The following is a 22,324-nucleotide window of genomic DNA, read 5'->3' as shown; positions in this document are numbered from 1 at the left end:
CATCGGGAGACAGATTGACATAATCAATATTAGCTGGCGATGGCAGAATTTTCCGAGATCTCATATACCTAAACAGCGGTTTTTTGTTTTTAGATTTAGAAAGGAAATCATAGTGTTTCCTATCATAATCCTATTTAGCTTTAGCAACTGTACGTTTAAAGACAGCAGCATAAAACTTGTAATCAGACCAATTTTTGGGGCACTGGTTGTAGAGGAGCTGCTTCCAAGCTGCCTGTCGGCGTCGGTGGTCTCGCGTGCAGTCTGCATTCCACCAAGGGTTAAAAGATGTTTGCTTTGCAGATGTAACACTGAATTCAGCCTTTTTGTATGTTCTTTTCATTACCGCACAAAGTTTCATAGCCTTGGTGTCTTCCTGCTCTTCGGAATGAGAAGCCAAATGTACCTTAAGATCGGATTTAAATTTATTATAATCTACAAATACACGTACCTGGGAGCACGATGGCATAATCGGGCAAGCAATTTCAACCATTATTGGAAAGTGGTCACTGTTGGTTGCACAGTCCAAGGCTGTCCAGGATGAGTTAGTGAAGGACGAACTTACAAAACTTAAATCCAATGCGGAGCGGGACTGTTTACAAATATATGTAGGAATTCTAGAGTTCAGGCAAGTCAGATTATTATCTATTATCCAATCCCACAAGCGTTTGCCACATTGGTCAGTTCGAAAACCCCAGCACGTGTGATGGGAGTTGAAATCTCCAACCAGAATTTTGTCCTTACACCATGAAGTCACTGCTGAATTCAAACATCGAGTGTTCTGTACACCCGCCGGAAAGTATACGTTTACTAAAGAGAAAGGTAGACACCCTGGTATAGTTATATCTAATGCGAAAGTTTCGCTTTCGGGGGACATATGTTTATATGAAATCTTTGCTTTAAGGCTAATTCTGTTATTGATGAAGAAAGCTAAACCTCCGCCCTTCGATGGACGGTCCAGTCGGAAAGAACGATAGTTAGCCAATTGAAAACATTGATGAGCTGAAAGCCATGTTTCTTGCAAAGCAATAAGATCCGGGGAAAATTTCGATGATAGATACAATAAATCTGTTGCTGCGGAGTAAATTGATCGGCAATTCCAATGAAGAATTTTGAGGAGACCTATGGTTGCGTAAGTATGGACTCAGTAACTGCCTTACCTAAAATGTTTTCCTTTAATAAATCTTCCTTTGTAAGGCTGTCTTTCTGATACTTTTTTGTCTTTGCCTGAGTTAGAGTCGTAGCTTTTTTAGACAAAGGGGACCTACATCGTTTTAAAGATCGAGGATCCATGTCCATTTCCTCTGCGCCCTCTGTGTTATCGTTGGAGCCTGTGCATTGGGTCTCGTTAACAGCGATAGGTGGGATTACAATTTGGGCATCTTGCGACGTGAAATTGGCGGTTACTTCCTCGTTTGAAGTACGTTGACACTCAGTAGTTCGAGAAGTTATACCAACTGCTGTTGTTGTTCCAAATATGTGCGCCATCTGGCTAGTTAGAATTTGTGTAAGGGACTCACAAAGGTTTCCAGCTAGGCGCTCCATAGATTTTTCCATTGCCCTTTCAATGGCATTAGCAATAGAATGTGAAAGAGAAGTATCCGTTGCTGTCACCTGGCGGGCTGTGACGCCGGCGTAACCCTGTGTCCTAGAATGAATTTCCGCTACGGCTTCTCTACGTGAACAACGTCTTCGTTCAACGATTTCCAGAATTTCAATTTCCCGTGCCTTGGCTGAGCAATTAGAATAATCAGCAGAGTGCGCGTCATTGCAGAGGCAGCACCTTTCTTCCTTGCTCTTACACTCGCTAGCATTGTGCTCTTGTCCACAAATTCGGCACCTGGAAGCAGACCTACATCCTTTTACCGTGTGTCCGTAGCGCCAGCATTTCACACATTGGAGGGGACGAGGGGACAGAGGTTCCACTCTGTAGATTAGAGGCCATGCCTTTATCTCTGAGGGTCGATTTGTCCCTGCAAATGTGGCTATGATCGACTCAGTAGGGATCCTGTTTTTCTCGACCACACGTCCACACCGATAAACTGAAATTACACCCGCGGGTGAAAGCATCTCTAATACCTCTGTCGGTGTCATGTTCACGTCGACGTCGCGGACAAGCCCTTTCACACATGCCAAGTGGGGAGGAATAAATGCGCTCACCGGATTGGCGGCAAACAGCGAACAGTTTAACAGGTCTTGTACACAGGACTGGTCTGCCGAAAAGCAGAGGACTCCACCTCTTCCAAACTGGCGGACCTCAGTGATGTTCTGGAAATGGGCCGTCACCGATCGCAATTCCGCCTGAATCGCTTTCGGATTCTTCATCCGTATGACTCCGTTATTGGTTGGAACGAGAGCCACAGGAACTGATGTGATGCCGTTTCGTAGAAACAGATCCACAGGTAACTCCTGCGGAGGAAGAGAAGCGGACCAGGGGAATGCCCCTGGCCCTGGCGAAGAAAAGGACATCTGCGTGGTCTGATTAGCTAAATAATAATGAGACTAGCTGAACTGTTGACAAGCGATAGAAGAAAAAAAAAATAACAGCTACTCAATTCTTGGCCAAAACCCTGCGAGGCAAGAACAGTCAGGCAAGAACAGGCCTTGGACCAGGACCAGGGCTCCCGGGTGGAACGGGGACCAGGGACCTCGAACAGACGTTCGTTCCACACTTCGTCTTCTTCCCAATCGGCTGTGATCAATGCAGTGACTGACACGACAGCGACAATTCCGACCAATGCCAGCCAATTCTCACGAAAGAGAAATTCAGGAATATGACTTGAGCGCTCGTATTCACGGAACAGTTCGCCCGCCACATCGGTTTGTATACGAACGGCGACAGCCAATCTTGATATCTTGCTTGCTTGCCTTTCACTGGTACGTTTTAACGCTGACAAGGAAATTTATTCACCCGTAGGCACGCTTACAACTGGGGTATGAACGAAATGTACAATATAAAGTACATCACATGTAATACATCATACTTGATGTAAACAGAACAGATTAACAAATGAAATAATAAATGGTGTCTACTTGACACTGGCTTTGCCACACACAACAACAACAACAACAACAACAACAACAAAACTCATTACCGCATCCACGCAAAAGCATTATTGTCAGCCTCGAATTTATGAAAGGTACCCGGGGCACATACAGATACAGTCTGAACTCAGGCAACCGAATTGAGCATTATTCTGGCTGTAGAAAGACTTTAACGTTTTAACGCGAGAGCGTTTTAGGGCCCTGTGTCGCAAAAAATCCGGCGTCGGCGTCCGGCGTCATTTCTGCAAAAAGATTTTCGAACCACCCACACAGGGCCTACATGTGGCGCAAGGAAGCTACTGAACTAATCGAATTTCTCCAGCTAAAATACGCAGAAAAATAGTAAAGTACGACTTACACACAACCTACAGACATGATAGCGTCGGATTGTAATATGACTATACGAGAAAACATAATTTTGTTACGCGTAAAGCTCAAAGAAACCCTTTTCCAGCGTTTCCACCATTCATAGACTGGCCACGGCGTCCGCCATTTGCGCGTGCAGGCGCGTGAGTATCTTGGAGGCCACGGAGCGGCGCACCCCATTCCTCCAGATGGCGCTCGCCTCCGCCGCATCGCGGCCCACGCAGGAGGCCGCGTTTCTACCAGAAAGCCCGCTTTCGTGCATAGCGTTCGCGGAGAGCGTTTCCCGGTAAACATTACGGTTACATACGCTCCAGTTGCTGGGAAGTGTGAGAAGCAGTAAGGGACCTTTGAATGCTATCGCGTTCCACTCTTAAAGGCGAAGCGTCAAGCGTCCTCCATCATTTTAAGCACAGTGGCTGGAACCAATTTATACTGACACGAGCACTTGTTTAACTTTTACGGGTGAGAGCTTTTCACCGCCTAACAAATGTTATCGCTCAGCGCGGTACGCGCCAGCATGTATCGGAAGTTTCTCGAATGTTATCGATGGTTCTGTTGCCACCGAAACTTGCGTAACTTGATTGCATGCGCGACGCGAATTGTGCAGAACTTTCTGGAAGACACGCGGGTACCACAAATTACTCTGGAACCTTCGAGAAGAAAGGGGGTTAAGCGAGGGGCCCGATTTTTATTAGTCATATCATAAGAAGCCAACAAACACTGACACCAACTACAACATAGGGGAAATTACTTGTGCTTAATAAATGAAAATAAAGAAACGATAACTTAATGGAAATGAAAGTGGATGAATAAAACAACTGGCCGCAGGTGGGGAACGAACCCACAACCTTCGTCCTTCGTGTCAGTGTTTGTTGGCTTCTTTTGATCTGGAACCTTCGATGACTCGTGTATAAAAGTCGACGTGCTTGACCGGCAGATAAGATTTCGACGATCGCCGACCGTGTTCGGCGCTATTGCTGTGCTTCGAGTGAAACTTGCTTTCGTGGGCACAAGTTCGCCCAATAAAAAGTTAATCCTGTCATTAGTTTTACAGCTGTATTATTCACCGTCACTACTACGTGACAATACGATCGTTCTTCGACGGAATGATTTCGGAACACGAACCCAGGGGCTAACTTCAGGAACATTTACCTTCCCAAAAACTATTCGTCATTGGCCTGTCACTTTCGTAAATATGTTCGCTATCGCGATTGGCCGACACCTATTCTTAAAGTGCAACTCCAGCGATTTTTTCGACCATGTCAAGGTAATGGAATATTTAGGTTCCCGAGACGCCCCTGTCACGCGTCTGATAATAGAATTATTACGCAAATTCGCAAATTATTTAAATAGACAAAAGCGCAAAAACGCAACCGAAACCTGACCAAGCAGCCGAGCGAACCTCTTCGTGTGACGTCACATGTCTCCACCGGGAAAGGCGCGCAAGGCATGCCGGTCTCGCCCGCTGGCAGCGAAGAGCAGACGCTCGGCTGAATCGTGACCGCGTCGGATCTTCGGGTGACAATGTCAGCTACACCAACACTTCGGATCTGTCAAATATTGATAGCTATGATTCTGACGAATTCAATAGTCACGAATCGCCGTTCGCATTCGACTCGGTACTACGAGAGCCAGCGCCCATGCGCTACATATCGTGCTGCAACAGGAAGACCAAGGGTATCCCTAACACACTGATTTTATACGTGCTGTTTGCTGTTTTAGGTATTTTACCCCTTCTCAGGGAAGCGCTTTGCATGCTCACTGTAAAATGTGGAGCACGTCTTTCCGCATTTTTATCCCGCAAGAACGCCACTGACGGTCCGAAGCAACGAAGGGTGCATTTGTTTACATCGGCAGGTACAGCGACTACTCGTTCGCTTGAGATAGAATGCTATAGCCGCTCATCGGTGACATCAATTAATGTCAGAACATATCAAAACAGGCAGGTTTTTTGCATGTAAACACCGTTGCATATGAGCGACCACACATCTTCGAAAACACCGAGCGGGAGACCGTACGTAGTGCGGGAGCGTTCTTATGCTGCCTACTACTTATCATTCTTCATATTCTCTTCACGCACACAATATGTTCCCTAAAGTGGACATAGATGAGGACTTTGCGAGAACGCGTAGTTTTCTCGCTGGAACGCCTGAATTAGGCGATTGTTTACGCTGCTGTATTGAAGGGCGTACGCTTGCTGCCCATACGAGGTAAGCAGTTCACCTCGGAAGCTAAATAATGAGCCTGTGTGACAACACGTAAAAATACACCCATGTTCGTAGTCGCATTTAATTTAGGGAAGGGCCTGTGAGAGCGGCGGGCAGCTTTCCGCCGAAAACGGCAACGTACCGATATCGATACTGCTACTCCGTATCGTCGCTTCTCGCTTTTCGTGTGTGCACTGTAGGAAATGAATGGTTTATTTCAAATCCGTATGGTTAAAACTGAACTGCAGGAGTTTTCTTCACCCTGATGGCTTAATTAGCTTCATCTCAGTCGCTCGGGGCCGCCAGCAGCAGACGCATGACGTACGCGACTGTGGCATATACGCTTAACTCCGGCTGAACACGATCGGCGTTGGCTCAAACTGTGTGTACGGAGGGCGAGGGCTGAAGTTCGTGCAGCCTACGTGTACGTACAGGGAACACAACATCTCGCGACAGCAACTTCTCACGCCATGCACCTGCTAACGATCGTCGATCGCTCGACGCTCTCGTCACTGTCCTCTGCGTAATCCTGGCATGCTCTGTATGGCACACTCCTGACGTCATACACATTGTGGCTTGTAACTGAGGGGGAGGCAAGGTAGGGTGATCGAGGCAATTAATTCAATTCATTTGAAAAAGAATATGCGCAACTCTCAAACCTGCTTTATTGAGGACATGACTGAAGTGTTCATAGGAACATACCCAGCGAATTTCATCGACATCCGTTGACATCGAAAAATCGTCGTGCGGTGCACTGAAGGCTATATAAGGCTTGTGTCAGTCAGCCAGTCAATAATGAGAGCCGAACGCGTGTTCCAGAGAGGAGAGGAGGGCTCGCCCACTGCGTGGAACAAATCCTTTCTTGAGGCTTCCATCCAGACGGCGTGGCGTGGACGGCGATCACAGGCAGACAATACAGATGACCCGACCTGCAGATTTCGCTGCACTGCACGTAATTAGCGATATAGTATACAGGTTATATAAACTGCTTTGTGGATTTGGGGTCCGAAAACACTTATTTAGTTTCTTAGAACCTTAGTTTTAGATTTCGCATCTTAGTTTTGTGTTTTTTTATGTACTATTCTTGTTTAACCGGATTCTTCCCATGAGTGCCAGGTCCGAACTCTCGTTGATCACCCGATACAAAGGGGAAGGCCGCATAGATCATCATCATCATCAGCATCATCATCGGGAGCGGAGCGTGAACATGTCTTTGGCACTTCGTGCGACTGCCTGAACTCGCTTACTACGGGCCTCCCGGCAACAGCCGGGTCACTCGAATAATGAGAGACTATCCCTGGGGTGCGTATAGCTCCTTCTGCAACACGGACAGACAAATGTTCCAAACCCAGCTTAATAAAACAGTGTTCTTGCACGGAGGCAACGTTCACCCCAGAGACCATACAGATCGCTTTTGGGATGCTTCGGGCTTCGTCGTAGTACATAATGGTGCAGACCTAATGGGTCGCCGCCAGGCAAAGCGCGCGTGACACTCGACGCTACCTTACGACTACGCGCGCTAGCGTGTTCCGCTCACTAGGAAAAGTCGCCCTAGGCTTCGACGGCGTAGGAACAGCGAGAAATGATGAGGAGGCGCGCCGGTGGGGCTTTATAGTTATATCCCGCACATTACAGCATATTTCCGCGAATATTCGCGGCAGTTAAAGATTCAAGGTCATGATATCTCCGTACGAGGAAGCTGAGCGTTATCCTATTCTGGCTACAGTTAATCAAGTGTTTAATACGCTCGCGTCTCCGGTTTCGTTCTCATTTCTACATAACAGTATGTAGCTTACCTCGCAAGCCGTAATCTATTGCCGTTCGACTGCCTCGACTACTACAATGGCCTTTCGCAGCGCTCGGTCACCATAACACAGACTGCTATTCATCTTGGACGCACAAACGGCAGGTTTCGCTTTCTCAACGCTAGAAAAGCGTCGTTGAGTGATGGAACCACTGAAGACCACACTGTTGAAATGCTAACCGATAACTTTTCGTCACTGCTTCGTGAACGATTTTACAATAGCGAGTTTTGGAACCTAACCGTGTTCTTGGAAGGTGAACACATGACATACACGACTCCCGATCGAGGAGCCGAGGAGCCGCTATTGGGAAAAAAAAAAAAGATTCGGCGAACCAAGGTATGTGAGGGCAGATCAGAGAGAAAATCTCGTTCCGTAGAATGTATTACGCCCAGAACACGTCGCCAGAAGCCCTCACCGCAGAGATGCTGATAATCACGGAGAAAGATATGCGCTACGAACTACGTATAATAGTCTAGCTCGTGGAGCTAACTGATAATGACGCGTGATTAAACAGCGCAACACGCGGCACAGAAAAGTGAAGCAGCAGCGCTATCAATGTGTTCTGTCTACGAACGGAGTAGGAACCACGATACGATAGTAGTATGACCACTTATCTTTATATACATTCTGCCCAGTTGTACGCGAACCATTGTCAGTAATACTCGAAGTACGAAGCAGAAAAGTTTCGCATTCCAGAATGCATGTATCTTTCGAGAGAGAGAGAGAGAGAGAGAGAGAGACAGACAGACAGGATTTATTGTCGCTCAAGGAAAGGCACGTTCTCCGGTGTGGCAAGCGGATAGCAGACACCGTTTACAACACAGGGGTGTCATTTAAAGAAAGAAAAAGAGAAAACGAAGCACCCTCATGTCGTTGGTGCAGGAAGTCGTTATTCTCAAGACACCGGACTGTTCCCGTCTGCTAGGCTACCGCGAGGAATAACGGACGATTCCAAATGGACGAGCGGCTTACTTTCGCGGGGGAAAATTTGTTCGGCTTGAAGCACTTGAATTCGAGCTCGTTCGTGTAATAGGCACATTGAAAAATAGTATTACGCTGTATTCTTAAACTGCGATTATTTGACACCGGAAATATCTGTATGACCGTGCGTAGAAAAGATACAAAAACAAATGCCACCTTGAAGTTCCCCAAGACGTCATGGATTTCGAAAGCATCTGCTATCCGATCTAGTTAACGGTTTGGTAAACAAGAATTATGCTGCGTTCTAAATAGACTTCTTCCTGAGTATTTCTAGAGTCTGTACTACTCAAGGGTATTTCTAAAGGGCGGTTCTCCCGTACTCCGGGGACCCCTGGAGTTCCGCAGACCAGATACTCAGAGGCGAAGATGTCACCTCAAGAAACTCGTACAAATACAACCTGCCCCCCTTTAATTCACACATGGTGAACTGGAAGGAAGGAAGGAAAGAAAGAAACTTTATTTTTCAAAAAGAAAAGTAGGCGAGCGTGGTTGGGCCCTTAGTCTAGGGCTCCACTGGCGCGAGCGGCTCGCCGGGCTTAGTCCAGGAGAGCCATTTGGCTCTCCTTTCCCTCGTCCGCAAGCCATGCCTCCCACTGCCTATTTAACATGAGTGGATGTGCAGTTATGTATGGGCTAGTGGTGAAATGGCGTAAAAATAACTAAAGTAGCCCTACAATATATACATAGCCAGGCTAAATGACCGCGCTGGACACCTGCAGAGTTGTTTTGACACGAGTGTATAAACGTAGCTTTTCACAGACGAATTTTGCGCTAAAAAGCGATGAAATCGCAGACGCCAACGCTTTCTTGTATCCCGCCGTTTGTGCAGGCTTACATACGGCAGCCTCTTCAATTGCGAGCAGTCTCGTGATTTTTACTACTTGTAGCTCGGCTAGAACGACCCCCCGCCACCACACGACTGTAGTAAAGTGTCTTGCTATCTGTCCCGGCAGAGTGATTCGAAAGATAATGATCGCGCTACTCAGATGCATTGATCACTAGCACTCGCCGGCGCTCTTTTCGCATTAGACCAGATGTCGCAGTTGTTTTCTGATGTCGAAGTAAAATTTTAAAAAAGCGAAAAAAAAAAAAAAAAAAACGCGCCTTGGCATCGCCCTCTCCGTCAGCGTACTTCGCCGGCCAACTCCGCCCAAAGAAAGGCAGCGTGCCCTGTTCGCCCCGGAGTTCGTTTTAGCCAGGAAAGGGAACGACGCGTTCAATATAGGATGATGCCAACCGTTGCGCTCATCTTGATGAGGAGCGACAGTGTTCGTAGTGCCTTACAGGTGAAACAGTCAACAAGAGGAACAACAACGGCGCAGCAAAAGGAAGGGCCCATAAACACCGCCACTTAATGTCAGCGCAAAGTTCCTGCCGTATAACACAAAGAAAGTACGTTGCAGTATTGAGTGATTTCTAGAGGATATGCATGAGAAGTGAGTGTTTACTTACTTTCAAGTAGCTTGACAGTCACTTTCGGTGCCCCCTGTGCAGCGGGCAGGCATTGCTCAAGAAGTCAAAACAATGCTGACCTCGTCCATCCTATCGCAAATGCAGATAAATCCAGAGCTGTAAGAGTGCCGTTGCGCTATCCAACAAGCTGCACCGCTGTAACGAACAGCGATCACAAAAGAATCACGTCGTGGCAAACTCAAAACCGCACAAAGATTCTTCTTTCACTGACGCTGGCTTTTGACAGTACGCGGGGAAGAGCGCTGCCGAGCCGATTGCGGCAGCGTCGGCTGCTCACATGCGGGACTCTGAAAGCTCCGAACACTCTGAATCCTCCGAAAGATTCCTCAGGGGGCTTGGGAGGAGCTACGAGGACTTCGTCGACTTTTTGAATCCACGTCTCCCTTGGACTGGGAATGTGGCGCCACCTCGGTGTTCTGCAAGAAAGCTACCGTGATCGTAGTTTAAGCAGGTTTTGGGTGCACGAGTCAGCAGCTGTTCGTGGCTGTGCTGTGATTACCGGGTTTCAACGCGAACCACGTGTACGAATCGACCTTAGCATGGCATAACGCCACAACGCACTTACATCCATGAGCACACTTCCAGGGCAGCATATTAATGAGTTTAAATTAGCACTGTCGGCACCACGGCTAGGCGTACGCCTGAAACCGCCAGCCAGCCTGTGAATTTTCTGAATAGATGTCGCTTACAAACGTGCTACAACAAGACTTCAACTCGAGTCATTCCTTCTCACACAGCTGCTTGTCATGTAAAATACGTCTAGTTGATTAGCGATGTGCTAACCGTCCAAGCTCGTCGACTTTTCTGTGGAGGTCAACAGGACTTTGTGCCGGCGATATTTCTTGATTGTATTCCCTGGCGTTGCCTTGTAGAGGCAATGGCTCTCGCTCTTCTTCGAATCAGTAGATGCATCGCCGTAGCACCGGGCCTCCCGACCAGTTCATGCTGCAGTGTTGCGGTTGCAAGGAGCACGGTACATATGCAGCAAGTGTCCGGCATGAAAACCAGAACATTTAGGGAACACGTCCCGAAACCGAAGCCTTTTCCGTACGAAACCAAGCCGTTCAATAGCTGGCGCATGCTTTTCGACTCAACTACCGATCGCTTCGACGAAAACACGCGCATGATAGTAGTTGACGGGAACATCGCAAGTGGAAAGTCTGCTCTTGCCAAGACCATTGCCGAAGAGTTCGAGCTCAAGCACTTTCCAGAGGTCAGCTTGGACAGGCTCTATGTAGATGAATACGGTTTCGATTACCGTACCATTAATCATCTCTTACCGGAGTCTTGTCGGATGTGCGACATCAAGACGTTTTACGAGGACCCGCACAACAGAAATGTGGCCCGCATGCAAATGTTCATGTATACGTTGAGGTTTGAGCAACACATCGACGCCCTCGTGCACATTATGAACACTGGTAGGTGGCATTTGCAGGTTGGCAGACGTCGTACAATGGCAAAGCGGCGCTTCAGTAATGTTGTAGCCCTAAATCTGAATGTACCGCTAGGTCGGTATAATGTAACGATTCCTTTTGCTCTATTCTGTTTCTTTCTGATCATCCATCGTTCACGGCCGGCCAGACCACTCGAGAAGAACGAAAAGGAATAGCACAGGAATAGAATCGTTGCAATATACCGGCCTTGCTTGAAGGCGCATTCAACCGTCTATCATGTATGAGGCACTACGTCTCTATTAACTTTCGTCGCTTTCGACATTCCGTGTACAAAAGATTTTTGTGCAAGTGGAAAATAGCTGCCACAGTGACATTGTTTGCGACAAGAGCTTTCCCTATTTTTTGGCAGCGGTAGTGTCGTTCCTTGCGGCGTCACTTTAAAAAACAGTTAAGCAAAATCGACAGTTTGGCGAATTGCAACCGATCATCTTAGAATTTGGGAAGTAGGGCACATTACACGCCACAATTAAAAGGAGTCTTCTCCTTTTTTCTTCCCTTTTTATATGCAATTTTATAGGCACTGCATTATGTACCTGCTGCACAAAAATGTGTATAAGCACTAGCATGTGCACTCAGCTGTGTGACAGAGTGCTGTGCATGACGTGCTTGTAATGACATATTTTGTTAAGAGTAGATCCAGCACTTTAGGTTCGCCAGTATATGCTTCGAAGTGTACACTGTTTGCACTCATGTTCTGTACATTAGCTGCTTTATTGCATTCACTGTGGAAGAAATCTTAACCAAGTAGAAGTAGTGTTAAACTTTATTTACACTAAAAAGTAAAATAAGAGAGAAGGCGATGTTAAGCTGGCTGCCTCGATGCTCCGGTTTTATTTAGTGTCACTTGTACATCTTGGTTGTGGTGCAGTATTTTTTTGTACCTTTCAGGCCAAGGAGTGGTGTTGGAGCGCAGCTGCTTCTCCGATTTTGTCTTTGCTGATGCAATGCACAAGATGGGCTACATCTCGCCTATTGGTAAGAAGTATATTCATTAGAGGTGGGTGAACAGCAACTTTTCCAAATATGAATCAGATATGAACAGTAAGTACCGAATATTGTATAGTCAAACGCAGATGGATATATTTACAGCAGGAATATATATTTCAGTATAATTAGGTACCATGCCTGTACTGACTAGTGCAAAAAGGAAATTTAACTATTAGGGACAGAGAATTAGCTGTATACACAAGGTCACTAATGGTCCTAAAAAACTGCATAAACAGCCTTTCAACATATCTAGAGCCTGGTCGCAAACAAGTTTTCCAAGAATGAATGGCTGCTGTGTGACCAGCTTTCCAAAAACGTTAAATAAATGGGTGCTGAAAAAAGATCAAAATTTGTGCAAATAAAAAACAATGCTGAAAGATTTTTGTGCCATTAACACATGTAAATGGGCCCGTTACAAAGAAAATATCACTGACTGGCTGTAGCATAAAAGTTACAACTGCTACATAACTGGACTTCCTAAAACAAACGACAGACTACAAGCAAAAATCACAGGTTATCATAGTGGCTTCCGCCATGAGGCCAAAAATAAAGCTTGTGTAATCCATTTTGTTTCTGCATTGCGTTGAAAACTGTGGTCGTCGTATCACTTCTGATCATTCATGATACTTTGTTTACAGTATCAAGAACTTAACAGTAGATTGTTGTGGAATGTTTGGTTATTTTCAAAACTGCTGAATAGTTTTATCTTTGAATATGAATAGAATATTACACACTAATAACTCATATTCGAAACTTTGAATATTCACTCACCTCCACCATTCATCATCCTACTGTTTGCATGAATGCATATTTGTTTAATTGCAGCATGGAAGATGTACCACAAATGTAGGCACTACACTATTTTTCAAATGCTGAAGCCACACTTGGTCATTTACCTTGACGTCCCCAGTGACATCTTGCTCCAGAGGATCCAGGAGCGGAATCGGGTAAGTGCGTTGAAAGTGGCAACAACACTGCTGTTTTCACTTTATTATGTGAGATCCTGCACATTCTGTAAGTGAGACTGGAACAGTTGTTCTAGAGGGATCGGCTCCCCTGCATTTATCAGAAACAGCTACGCCAATGAATAGCTTGATTTACACAGTATTAATGCTGTTTGCCTGTGGGTCTAACACAGCATCTGCTGAAAATGGTAGTTATAGTTCACAGCTTTGTCCTTTATGATATAGCGAGCTAAGTGAAGTACCCACGTAAAATTTGTTTTCTTTATATCTTTTGACACCTAATTCATGGTCCGAGGTCTTGAGCACAGCAAATACTTAATTACATAATATATTAAAGTGATCATTTTAAAAGGACCCTGAAACATGTTTTTAACGTAAAAATAAAACATTGCTGATTTGTAGATGAGGCGCCTGTGAACATGTGAGCCCAATATTATTGCACTGCATGCAACAGTTAACAATCTCATGTCAAAACAGTGAAAAATCCCTTGCTGTTGCCTTCGTGATGTTATGATGCAGCTACGTCTCAAGCAGCCAAGCCCACTACCAGTTATTGGCTGATTTCGTGATCATGAGAACATTCTCAGTACTATAAATGCTCATATTGAGTCAAATAAGAAATGCACATGTCTGCGATATCATAGAGACCAAGAAACGTATTTCATCTTTGCACCTCTGGTCTACACATGCCAGTTGTGCACAGCTGCATCTGCTGAGCATTACCTCCAAGATTGCACGTCGCATTGTTTAGCATACCTACTGCAGCCGCTACGGGGTGCTGCAACATGGCTTCTTGTCTGCAAGAACAGGCAACCACGTGCGCTAATTGGTCTCTGTAAGTGACATAGCCACAGTGGTCTGAGCACCCATCTCTTGTCAAAACAGCGCCGCACGCACCTGCACTGGAAGTAGTGTCATAAAGAAAATAAAATACGAACCAAGAAACTTGAGCGATCCATGCTTCCTTACCGTCCTTGCCCATCTGTATAGCTTCCAGCTTGCTAGTGGAAACGAAGAGGCGGAAAGCCATGCATTAGTGTAATAACTACCTCTAATTCTTCTTACACTTTAAAGATAACACAAAAATTTTGTGCAGGAGATTTGTGAGACGACTGTCCTTTAATAGTGAGGCCATCTTGTGACTAGTTAGAAAAGTGAAGGTTGCTTTAACCCCTTTGCCATTTTGTTTTATCAAGAAACTCCTTACCCAGAATGCTTATTTTGTTATTGCTGATCGTGAATATTCTTTTTATAAAAAGCACGTTATTCAGGCAGAAAAAGATACCTAACTCATAGGATAAATAAAGGTACGTTACGGAAGTTGTATGCCATAGTATAAATGTATCAACCACCTGCTAGTAATCAACAAAAATTATGGGAGAACAATTTTCAGAATTTTTTGGCATCTTCATGTTAGCTGTGCATGCTAACAGTGCATTATCCGACTAAGGGAGCTTTGGCAGCGCCTGGTAAACCTCGAAACAACAGATTACGCAGAGACGCTTTCCAGTTTGTTCCATTCAAAAACAGCTAATTTTCTGTAATACTCAATATATTCAAACAATTCAGCTGGTGACCTTACAGTAAACGTCTTACAGGGCGAAACGAAACAGTGGACGCTTCAGCAGAATGCTGTTCACATCAATTTTAGTTCACAGACGCACACTTGTTGTTGCTCATCACACATGTGGCTCCTACCACACTCATGATGGGCAACAACAACAAGTGTGCACAAACTTGTGATGTTGACCTATGATCTTTCCTCTTTGTCTTCATTGTCTCAGTAGCTGCTGACATCAGCCAGCATCACAGTGGTCTTCGCTTTCTGAAACTATGTATGTTTGAATGTCTAAACCATTATTGCCAGGTTAAGACAAAGAAATGCCTCTTTTTCTGGAAGACAGATTGGCAATACACCCATAGCCTCCGGTAGTTGCCATTTTGAAAATGCCGGTTACCACATGAAAAATGCGCTGCAGATGAACGAAGAAATCGCTGAGCACATACTGCCATCTGCCAGCAGAAACACCAACTAAGCCATGGGCAAGTGTCTCTTGTCCCAAACGCTCAAAGGGAGAACAAATACACCCTCATCCTAAACACTTTGGAGATGCAAGGGCTCGTCAAAAACGGCTAAGTAGTTGAAGGAGCCCTGAACCACTTTTTTTATCGAAGTGGAGGAAGGCATTTGAAGTGAAAATAGGCTATTTCAGAAATACTTTGCCGCAAAAAGTACTTCAACGCATTCAGTAGAAGCAGGGGTTTTGGCAATCTGACACGGCCTCCACTGTGCTCTCTTTCCTTATTCAATGCTTTGCACTGCAAAGGCTATGGCGTAGTGGGGCGTGCCCACGATGCTCCGCCTTCTAAATATCACTGTGGCGTGAAGCTCAGATTTCATTTTGGTCATTAAATAGTCGCCACAACTTCCACCTTTGGTGCCTACAATGCGCTAAACATAAGCCAAACGTGGTTGTCCTCAGCGAGTCGCAGTGTGCTTAGCCAGTGGACTCATGGCAGCACCCCACGGTGGCCGCGATACCTACACCACGTAGCCAATGCCAGCTTGATGTCAGCTATCGGCTAATAGCAGCCTTCTAAGAGAATGACGAAATAGTCACCTGATGATAAAATAGTGCCTCTAGAAGAGAGTGAAGACAGGGCCTTCTGTCGAAGAGAGAGTGTTTGAGAGAAAGGTGGCTTCGCAATCTTCTTGTGAGCTCCACGCACCACGTACAACAGCAAAACTTGACCGAGATGTTCACAGCAGTGTATGCTACCTGCGGGCTATGTTATTTCACCAAGTCCAAGAGAGTGGTTCAGGGCCCCTTTAATAGAGAGCTTTAGACTGGGGGACGCGAGTGGCTTGCGTGCGCAAGAACTAGGGCCCACGGTACTGCGCATGTGCAAACCCAGATGTGGAGGCCTGCGCATGCAGTCTACCGTGGCCCTTGGTTCTTGCGTATGCAAGCCCCTTGCATCCCCTAATCTAAAACTCTCTAATATATGCACCAAGTGCAGCATGGCTTAGGCTTGAGGCACATCTCATTGTGATATCACGTTGAATAAAGGTGGAAATCGTGTGGTATCACAAACTGCCATCATGTGTTTCATTAAATACAGTGCTTTGCCTTAAACAGGACACTCAGTGGGATAAAGCTAGAGCAGAGGTTTGATGTGCGGCATTTGACAAGTGTTGACATACGGCCTTCTTAGTATGGCATAGTAAGAGGTAAAAGAACACTATAAAAAATAGGGACAGAAACACAGCACACAACGCGAGTTCTAATTTTCATTGAAGTTTGTTGAAAGTTATTACTCTTGTTTTGTCTCCCATTTCTACTGTATCATTTCAATCGCTTTTTTACGCTTTACTGTTAGAGATGTATGCTACCAGATAAATGACGGCAGAGGTGCAGGCTTATTGCGTGTCGAATGCTGTGGGGCACAGAGTGAACGGAGGATAGCCAATGTGGTATCATGCGCCCATCTTTCAGCAACACAATCATGGTATGGCTTGCAACGTCAGTACCAGACTGATTGATGTGCGCATTAGATCTTCGTAATATGTGATCACAGCCTCCAATTTCTGTGATTTTACAAGGACACGTGCTGCTTCAAGCCCAAGGCAATGCTGCACTTACTGCACATATTGAAATGATTGCTTTAAATTGTTGTGTAATTAATTATTTGTTGAACACTTGAGGAATTCAAGTTTCATTCCATGGCCATGAAGTTAGCAGCAACCTAATAGAGAAAAAATAAATAGACACAAAATTTTCCAATTTTCAAACACTGAATAATAAGTTAAGCTAAATTGGTTATTAAAATTCTCATACTGCTAATTCGTAACTCGTACCATGAACAAAAGCAAAAAAAAAGAAAACCACAAAGGTGGGTGACCATGGCTATGCAGCTTTTGTATGTACTGCACCAGCTTGCCATGACATCATAGATCTTTTGCAGGATCTTGTCAGAACTGACCTTCCATGGTTGTTTAGTGGCTTTGGTGTTGCACTGCTAAGCATGAGGTTGTGGGATCAAATCCCATTCATGGCAGCCGCATTTCAATGGGGATGAAATACAAAAACACCTGTGTGCTGTAGGAGCCGGGGGTCGTGGCCTCGAAGCCTGGTGTCACACAGAGGTTCGGTCTCTAGCCTATGCTGCCAGTGTGTCTCATAACTGGTAGCTAGCCTATGTAGGAGTTGAGGAGGACGTCGGATGAAACACTTGGGAGTGTTTATTTACATTATTTACAGTGAGCATATATTAACAGTCTTACAGTCATTACGGGCCGGCAGCAACTCGGACGCTGCGGCCCGTGGCAAGAAGCTCGAAAGAGATGAATCAAGGAATGCTCTAGGAATGCTCTCCTGTTGCTCCCGGTCTGCGTCTTTTAAGCCCTTCGGTGTCTCAAAGACACGTCACATTCGGCCAATGGGAGAGCCTGCTCAGGTGACGCCATTTTCGGCCAATCGGCGAGCCCGCTCGGGTGTCGTCATTTTCGGCCAATGGTAGGTGCCCGTGCGAGAAGTCACACCCGGCGAAGAGAGTTGCTGCTCGTGTGTTTGTCCGAGGACTTTCTTCTCCCTGCAGTCTTGCCTTGCTGACTTGCAAGGTGCCGTCACAATAGGCGGATGGGGGGGCGACGCCGTCAGGTTTTCACGGCACATTACAGCCGTCTTGCTTCGGGACCCACTTTACCCGCCACAGTGCCAGGCTCTCGCTTCACTTTCGGGAAGAGTCAAGCAGTGAATAGCTCCACCGGCTGCACACGAAGAGGGGTCCGCCAACTTGTTTGCACGTGCCGTGCCTCAGGAATGTGGTATCTGTGTTTCTGCGCTCCTTAATTAGCTGTGGTGCGATTCGATGTGGTCTGGGGAACTCGAAGTAGGCTCAGGAAACGGTCCCGTATCTAACACCTACGCTACCGAGGTATCACACAGTGGCTAAGCGGGTCCATGCCGTTGTCCAGGCTTACTTGACAAGGGTTGCTTTTTTCATGAAGAGTACGAGGTTGAGAGGCTGGGAAAACGGAACAGGGGGCTTATTTACATAGGAAAGGCAAACTTATTTACAGAACAAAAGATACCCGTACTGGCCAGAGCACAGAGCACAGTACATTGTTCTCGTAGCATGAGCTACAGGTCAGACCAGACTACATCTCTCTGGCAGAGCACATAGCACATACTAGCAAACTAACGGTGTCCGCTTAAATCCCCCTGGTCTCCTTAGATCCCAAAGCCAGGGAAACCCACGGTCACGCCATCTTCCAATTGGAATGTTCGTAGTCACTGAAGGCTCCGCGCGGACTCCAATGTTGCACGATCGCCCCCGCATACAAAGCAATAGCGTGGCAATCTGTGAACCTGATGTCGACGCTGTTCCCATGAGAGTTCTCGACTTTGGCCACTTTCATCAATTAGTAGCCTCCCCATGATGGTCAGTTTGTCAGGATCAGGAGAGACTGCAGTCATTACCGCTTCCACGGAGGGCAGCACTTGATTACGCCATCTGGTCGATGCTTATGGAAAGTACTGTTAACTTCACCAAGGTGAAACGATTCTTCTCAGGAAAGCAGGATAGGTTTGAGGGTCGCTGCCCCCACTGGCTGATCGTAACTCCAGGTGGTCAAATTAATTCGGAGCTAACTAATTCCTCTACTATGGTGTGCCTCATAATCAGATCATCATAATCAGATCATGGTTTTGGTGCGTAGAACCCCATAGCTTAATTTTTGTCAGAAGTGGTTGTTTAAAGAGACACTAAAGGCAAACACGAAGTCAAGCTAAAGTGATAGGTTAGTGCTCTAGAATCACAAAGACGTCAATATTATTGCAAACAGAGCCTTAATAATCGAGAAATTGAGGTAAATGAACAACATGATTAGAGACTCCCCCGGGACATTCAAGCATTTGCCCCATGATGAAAGCACTCCTCAGTTAAATTCTTTCACTAGTAATCAACCACTCATTGCACAAAACATCCTCCTATTATACTATAAGACGAAATAAAATGCTACTTGTCCAGTTCTATTTCATGTTTAGACAAAAGAACTCATTGAAATCACTCTTGACATCGACGCGGGTGATCGAACGGTTTCGTTTTCTCTCGGCTGCGCACCGCCCACACTTTTGCGTTTCAGTAGTTATCGCGTAGTGCTGCACTGGTTTTGCTGGCTCGCGAAACTCACACAAACTGCAAGTAGCAGAGAATTCACTTTCCATGTGATGTCGCAAGATGCCCGAACGGTCTACATCACTTGGCCAAAAAGCAGCTGCGGCCGAGAATCCACCGCTCTGACTTTGTCTTGGCTTGGTACCGCCGTCTGTCGGACACTGTTTCACTCACCGACGGCAGCAAAGGGCATATGCAACGTCACCACTCCCGCCTATTGGGTGGCGGGAGATTTGAATTTCGAGAAAGGTATTCGTACCCTTCAGATACAATTTTCTCGTAAACTAAGTCTTTTCTTGGCAGAAAACGAGCATTGCGAGTTTTCTGGAACGGTATTTAAACAGTGCACGTCGACTTAGTATTAGCCTTTAGTGTCCCTTTAATAACAAATAATAATTATGATAGATTAGGGTTTAAAGGCTCACTCTCACTGGAGACTAACAGCGGTCATACAACTAAGTTGGTTTCAAAGCGACCAGTCGCAAGTGGTCACTTTTCTCGAAAAGCAACCATTTTGGGCCAGTCACTCGATGCTTGATTTTTCATTTGCGGGACCACAGTTGCAAAACTGTTGGACCAGTCAGATGCGCAGGAATACGTCTGTGTACGCTGATATCTATTTTACATGGCAATGCACTTGTGAGCATCGGTTGCCTTCAGTTGCTTTTTTAGTATGGTTGCGTGATCTCCTCAAGTCACCCGTGTAAATGAGCCTTGAGGTTCCAGGTTTAGTGAAGAAATTTCATGTACAGATGTCTCATGCACTTATGTTATTACAGAAGGTGGTCCCAAGTACAAGCTGTCTGAGGTGACCACCTGTTAGCAAGTGCACAATAAACATAAAGGTTTATAAGCAGCTAAAGATAGAGCAGTAATTTAGAAACTGGGTATGAGAAATAATAATCAAATATGCACAATGAATTGCTACTGATTTTCAATAAATATGAACGCTTCTTTTATTTATTTTTGATGATTGCGAAAACTGTACATACATATTAACTGCTTTGACATTAGTGAGTTACAAGTTCATGTACCTTTTTTTCAACATTTCTTGCAGCCAGAAGAAGTGAACACAAAGGTTTTGACAAAGGCCTATCTTGACGAAATTGAATCAGTTTATAAGAAAAACTATCTGCGTTCAATCAGGTGAGTCATACATCCAAATAGCTACTGGCTCCTTTATGCTTCACAAGCCTGTGATGTGGCCTGTGAACAATGGTTTGATTTGTTAATGCTAGCACAACTTGTTGAACAATGATGCACTGTCATAATGTATTTACTCCTCCCTATACCCCGCACTCCTGGAGATTAGGCTGTGAAATTTCAAGCATTGTTGCTCGTACAACGCACACCACAAAAAACTCAAAAGCTACACCTTTGGCATACTGTGGTCATCATTATTAGCTGCCAATATATTCGATCTGAGAGGAAGCTTCTAGTAATAACTTCTGAGCTCACTTCTAACAATAAGTTGCAGTTCTTAGATATGGAATTGAATTTTAGAGTAGCCCACGTGTGTTGGCTTTATGAACCCTGTTTGTGCAAAAGTCTCCGGCCTTATATATAACATGAGCGCATTCTAAGCTCGTAAAATTAATTATCAGCAAATCCTGTCTTGGGACAGCAATAACCCACTCATGCCATCATCAGATGACAAGTACTTTTATACGCCAAGTGAAATGGTTGCAGCAAGCCAACTTTCCGGCCCCTCTGTTTATACCTGTAGCAGAATGGCTATTAGTCACTGTGAGATGGCAAGATGGAGAAGAAAGAAGTGATAGAAATGGTCAAAACAATCCTCACTCCAGTAAGGCAGGTATGCCATGCATGCATGAGGTATCGCACTGGTTAAAAAGGATTTCCAGGAAAATAGGAATAAAAGTTGTGTTCAGTGCATGTGGTATAAACATTCTGGTCTTTGCTGTGAATGAAATAAGAAACATATACGATGCCTTGAAAAATGCACAGGCACGGTTGTTTATGAGATACCATTTTTGTGCGGCGGCTGCTACATCGTGGAAACAGGCCAATGCATGCATACTAACATAGGGGCTCAATTGCAAGTCATTTGGCAGGTCATTGTAAAAAATGTGGTTGCGAACCATATTTTCAAAAATATACGATCTTAGGAGCTTACCCAGTGTAACGCGCCCATGAGATTAGCAATGCATTTCAAATATAACAACACAGTGACTAGTGTGTCAGCGTGCCTCCTGTATCCTTGTATTGCAGTGAATTACACTACTTATTGAATGTATGATAGCCTACAGACAGCAGTAGCCTATCGTGAATTGGGGTTTATATGTTTTTCTGTACAAATGGCCTTTCCTGTGTGTTGCATTTGATATGCAATCAAGACTGGTCGTAAGTAAGTGCCGTCTGCTGTGTCCCTTTAAGTCCCATCTTTCATGCTGTTTGATCCTCTTCAACATGCACCAACCAGTCCAGTTCAGCACACTCCGGCTGCCAATGAAGTTTTTTTTCATGAGCTTAAATGCATTGTGAAAGCAAACTTCAGTGTGCTATATAAAATTTCTGGCCAGGCACAAACAATCCCTAAAACGCCAGTGTGCATGTGCACGCCACTGTAATGATATGTGCAAACAGGTTGCAAACACCCCGAGAAGCTATGTACAGTGGCATCATCAATTAAAATCGCCTGTTTTTGCAAGCTTTTGTTGGAGCTCGGAATTTTCAGAAAAACCAACGAGAATTGTAGGATTAGAAGGTTGCTGCTTCCTCGAGTTATTGCAGATCGACTCACAAACTTTCACCTGTCTAAGGTCTGCAGACTTTTGCTTGAGCAATCAAAGCATTAATTTTCTGAAATTGTGAAATATAGTTCCACACAAAATCGTGTGTTA

At 45.3% G+C, this 22,324-nt stretch overlaps 2 protein-coding genes across 5 annotated transcripts in view; one reads left to right on the top strand and one right to left on the bottom strand.

Annotated features, from left to right (window-relative positions):
* The window catches only part of LOC126542272 (adenylate cyclase type 1-like), a 255,888-nt gene extending 245,574 nt beyond the window's left edge, over positions 1 to 10,314 (bottom strand). For both annotated transcript variants that reach the window (XM_050189267.3, XM_050189268.3), the window contains exon 1: positions 9,854 to 10,314. The gene's annotated coding sequence lies outside the window, so the exon portion shown is untranslated. The remainder of the gene's footprint in view (positions 1 to 9,853) is intronic.
* A 332-nt stretch (positions 10,315 to 10,646) lies between these two features.
* The window catches only part of ND-42 (NADH dehydrogenase (ubiquinone) subunit ND-42), a 43,770-nt gene continuing 32,092 nt past the window's right edge, over positions 10,647 to 22,324 (top strand). Inside the window, exons 1-4 of one of the 3 annotated variants that reach the window (XM_072286406.1) lie at positions 10,647 to 11,292; positions 12,217 to 12,303; positions 13,141 to 13,262; positions 20,518 to 20,606. In XM_072286406.1, coding sequence (XP_072142507.1) covers positions 10,752 to 11,292; positions 12,217 to 12,303; positions 13,141 to 13,262; positions 20,518 to 20,606 — 839 coding nt within the window. In that variant the 5' untranslated portion in view covers positions 10,647 to 10,751. Of the gene's footprint in view, positions 11,293 to 12,216; positions 12,304 to 13,140; positions 13,263 to 13,283; positions 19,710 to 20,517; positions 20,607 to 22,324 lie in introns of those variants that run through there. The other 2 variants (XM_072286409.1, XM_072286407.1) reach the window with 2 other exon arrangements.

The sequence above is a fragment of the Dermacentor andersoni genome, chromosome 2, assembly GCF_023375885.2.
Source record: "Dermacentor andersoni chromosome 2, qqDerAnde1_hic_scaffold, whole genome shotgun sequence".
In the NCBI taxonomy this organism is placed as follows: Eukaryota; Metazoa; Arthropoda; class Arachnida; order Ixodida; family Ixodidae; genus Dermacentor; species Dermacentor andersoni.
Note: the sequence above shows the minus strand (reverse complement) of the source record. Positions and strands in the feature narration are given on the sequence as shown.